At 31.1% G+C, this 4,142-nt stretch overlaps 1 protein-coding gene across 1 annotated transcript; it reads left to right on the top strand.

Annotated features, from left to right (window-relative positions):
- Nucleotides 1–486: 486 nt before the first annotated feature.
- Nucleotides 487–3,464, top strand: LOC143595434 (plant cysteine oxidase 4-like). The gene is made up of 5 exons (XM_077074451.1): nucleotides 487–668; nucleotides 1,724–1,869; nucleotides 1,945–2,083; nucleotides 2,170–2,382; nucleotides 3,346–3,464. The coding sequence occupies exons 1-5, from the start codon at nucleotides 569–571 to the stop codon at nucleotides 3,462–3,464; spliced, it is 717 nt and encodes a 238-aa protein (XP_076930566.1). The 5' UTR covers nucleotides 487–568.
- Nucleotides 3,465–4,142: the final 678 nt, after the last annotated feature.

The raw sequence follows: 4,142 nt of genomic DNA, 5'->3' as shown, positions 1-4,142 counted from the left end.
CAAATTTACAACTAGATTTGTGTTATAGGGTTCTCGTTTATGAATTTTGTTAAATTTTTGTACTTGGCCTACTCAGATCAATGTTTACATGATACCCTATGTGACCCGTTAGGTTGATATGAGTTTAAGTAAAATGTATAATGGTTCTGAAAGAATTGACATTTCTTGAGGTTTTTTATTTTAGAAGTAAAACAGCGAGAACTTTTATATTTTTTTATTTTTTGAGTTATGGTTTTTCTATTATTATATTTGTTCCGACCAACCCATTTAAACAAGTTCCTTCTTTTCATTCATTTGACCCGTTCAAACCCATATCTATCAACCATTTGCCACCCCTAACCCTAATATTGTTTTTTTGCGTATGCAGTGGCACCAATCCGTCAAGATATGGATACCCTCCAGTCCAATATTTGTTGACATTATATGATTATTCAGTTATTAATAATACGTCGTGATTTCAGTTTACTAAATCAGCTTTCTTTTATAAGTGTAGAAGGGTCTTCTGTTCTACTAGAGGACCCTTCTGTTAATTAAGGTTTTTGCATTAATAATAATAATAATAAAAACCATGCCAGCAATTCAGAAGCTTTACAATACTTGTAAAGTATCTTTGTCTCCGAATGGACCCGTGTCTGAAGATGCTCTTGAGAAAGTCCGTGCGCTCTTAGGTATTATTTATTTATTTCTGGTTTTTGTTTGTGCTTTCAGTTTCCTATTTATTGGATTTTGATGGTATGATATAAATATGATTTTGTTAACATCTTGCAGCTCTTTTAGGTGAATAACATGTGCGTTGGTGTATACATTCTTTCAATTTTGGAAGCAAAGTTTGAGATGTTACTCAGTTATTTAAAAATTTAGTAGTTTATGCTAAACTATCGTCATTCATTATCATCTTTTAGCTTGATTTTTTGTTCTGTTACTATATAAAAGTTAGTTAATGCGTTGATTGGTATAAAATTATGATGTTACTTTTATTCTTTTCATATTTTGATTCACAATGTAAATATGTAATAGAATAATAGATGGTAGTTTACTCAATTGTTTTAGAAATTTAGTATCATGTTCTAAAGTATCGACAATTATTATCCTCTCTTAGCAGTTAGCATTAGTGTTGAGTTGTTACTATAATACTTCGTAAAAATCAGTTAATTTGATCACTGGTATTAAATCATGATGATAATTTCATTATTTTTTGTTTTGATTCACAATGTTATAATTAATTGTTTACTCAATTATTTTAGAATTCTAGTAGTTTATGCTAAAATATAGTAGTTTATGGCTTTATGCTAAAATTTCGTCATTTGTTAATCATCTTTAAGCAACAGTTTTTTAACTGTTACAATATAAAAATGTGTGAATTCCTATATTGATATTTAATTATGATGCTAATTTATACTTCTCGTGTTTTGATTCACACTATAATAAATAGTGGTTTACTCAACTGTTTTAGAAATTTAGTAGTTTATGCTAAAATATCATTTTTTTAGCATTAGTTTTTTAATTGTTACTATATAACTATCATTTAATGCTTTGAATGGTATAAAAAATATGATGTTAGTTTTATCCTTTTCCTGTTTTGATTGACAATGTAATATATTTTTGAACTTTGATAGATTCATACATGATTCTTGAGTTCTAACTTGGTAAATGTGATTTTTTCCTGATCTTCACTCACTGCACGCCAAAACAAGAAACTTTAATTACTTGATTTATTTTCCAGATAAAATCAAGCCATCTGATGTAGGGCTTGAGCAGGAAGCGCAGTCGGTACGCAGTCGTACTGTGCCCGTGACTCAGCGTAATGGAGTCCCCCGATCTTTACCACCAATTAAATACATTCACATTCATGAGTCTGAAAGCTTCTCTGTAAGTCAAAATTAAAACATACGCACCTTATTTTTCATCACAACAAATAATATTAGTTATTATTTTGTTATACAGATTGGGATATTCATCATGCCACCTTCTTCTATCATACCCCTTCACAATCATCCCGGAATGACCGTGTTAAGCAAGCTTCTTTATGGAACAATGCAAGTTAAATCTTATGACTGGCTTGATTTGCCATCTGACAATGAAGGTATTCTTGTTATTTTTTAATTATAATATTATATTTTTTATATCGTATTTTTCTATTTAAAGTTGGTTTTGTTTTACTGTTGATAGATATATCTGCGAGACCTGCAAAGGTTGTGAAAGATGGAGTGATGAATGGCCCGTGTTTGACAACAACATTGTATCCAAATAGTGGAGGGAATATTCATAGTTTTAGAGCCGTAACTCTGTGTGCTTTGTTTGATATATTGTCACCGCCGTACTCTGCTGAAGACGGTCGACATTGCACTTATTACCGTAGGGCACTTGGCGGAAATCTACCCTGTAAGTTGACTTTGACTTTTTGTTGTTTTCCATTTCTTGTTTCTTTACTTCTGTTTTTGTAGTTTTAGAACATTTAAGGTTATTCTATAGCTTTAGTGCCTACTATGCTATTTTTTATTAAATTGCTTGCCAATTCCCCCCAGTAGCCTTTAAGTGAACCAAACGTTCAGTGATCTGTTTGGCGGGAAGTTCATTTTTGTTACCTTATTTAATAAACGAACGAACACGAACAAAAAAAATCATTTGGTTTATCGAATGAACATGAGCACGTCTCGTTCATTCATTTATGTTCATGTCTTCATGAATGGTCATTAGTTACTTTTGTTTAGTTCATTCTTTTGTTTATTTATAGTTCGTTTATGTTCATTAGTTTACATTTAGTTTTTGTTCATTAGTTACTTTTGTTTAGTTCGTTCTTTAATATATTCACTTAAATTTTATAGGCTTAAATTTTATAGGCTCATTTTCTTAACGGACGAACACGAGCAAGAAAACTCTGTTCGTTTAGTTGTTCGTGTCAATTGTTTGTTCGGTTAAAGTTAAACGAAGGAACTTTGTATAGTTTTTCATATCAGTTACTGTTTGCTTTGCTAATGTTAAATGATAAAATTTAGGTTAAGGTATGATATAAAGTTGATCTCACTAAAGACTAACTATATGGTGCTAATAACTTGATTTTATAATAAGCAAGCAAAAACACATTGCTTTTAACAAACTCTAATCTAGGACTTAAATTAATGCTAAATTTTGGGTCTAAATGATTGCTAAACATATTTTAACATGGTTGCAATAATCATATACATTATTCTAAGTAAGGAAACATAAGTTTCCATATTAACTATCGAAATCGTATAATTCCAGTATTTGAGATTATGAGGATATGATAATGAATCAACGTTATGGCCTGTATTCACGTTGACATTAACATATTGTTAATATTATTATTTATTATACATTTTGAAGGCAACATAGAGGTAGATGGAGTAACATGGTCAGAAGTTGCATGGCTAGAAGAATCTCAACCTCCTGATGATTTTGTGATTCAAAGGGGTCAATACAAAGGGCGCGCTATCAAGATGTGAAGAAGAAGAAGAAACATTGTTGTTAATTTTCATCTTAAATAGTGTTGAAATCATGATGATGCAATGAATTTGAGGTGAAAATAATGTGAGTCTGAAAATTAGGCAGGCAGGCAGGCAGAGGCAGCTCTCTGTACATACACATTATTTGTACCTAGTTTAGACCTTGATTGAACCTAACAAACATGCATTTATATCTTTTTGGATGTGATTTTGCTTACATTTATTGCACAATCACCCAGCCACCCATTCTATTCATTTAATCTAATCACAAAGAATGAACCTTAAATGTGGGTGGGTGGAATTAGGGTGCAAACAGGCAAAACTCTGCTTGGTTAATCAGTAGCTTTTTAAGCTCGGCTCGTTTCGAGTTATATTTTTAAAGCTTGATCTTGGCTTATGAGTGGTTTTTTAAGCTTGTCCTTAGTTTGGGCTCTCCTTGTAGTTTATTTATTAGTTACTTTACTTAAATTTACACTTTTTTTTATATATTTTTATTTGTAACTTATTTATATCACACAGTATAAACTAGTGTTTTTTTTGGCGCGGGCAGGTTGGTAAAACTCGAGCGGTGGTAAAACTTTGTTGATGAGATAAGTCGACGCGAATATGACCGATTTCGGTTACGTGCGTTATTGCATTTGAACTACGACAAAATAAAACAAAATAGAACTAAAAAAA

This window comes from Bidens hawaiensis, unplaced genomic scaffold (assembly GCF_021521415.1).
Source record: "Bidens hawaiensis isolate Kalapana, Puna unplaced genomic scaffold, B.hawaiensis_p1.1 tig00045141_1, whole genome shotgun sequence".
In the NCBI taxonomy this organism is placed as follows: Eukaryota; Viridiplantae; Streptophyta; class Magnoliopsida; order Asterales; family Asteraceae; genus Bidens; species Bidens hawaiensis.
Note: the sequence above shows the minus strand (reverse complement) of the source record. Positions and strands in the feature narration are given on the sequence as shown.

Excerpts from the sequence above, each read along its gene's own strand:
- LOC143595434 (XM_077074451.1), top strand. The coding sequence starts at position 569 with ATGCCAGCAATTCAGAAGCTTTACAATACTTGTAAAGTATCTTTGTCT. Across the intron at positions 669-1,723 it reads GAAAGTCCGTGCGCTCTTAG|ATAAAATCAAGCCATCTGAT; the intron begins GTATTATTTATT and ends TTTATTTTCCAG. Across the intron at positions 2,084-2,169 it reads TTTGCCATCTGACAATGAAG|ATATATCTGCGAGACCTGCA; the intron begins GTATTCTTGTTA and ends TACTGTTGATAG.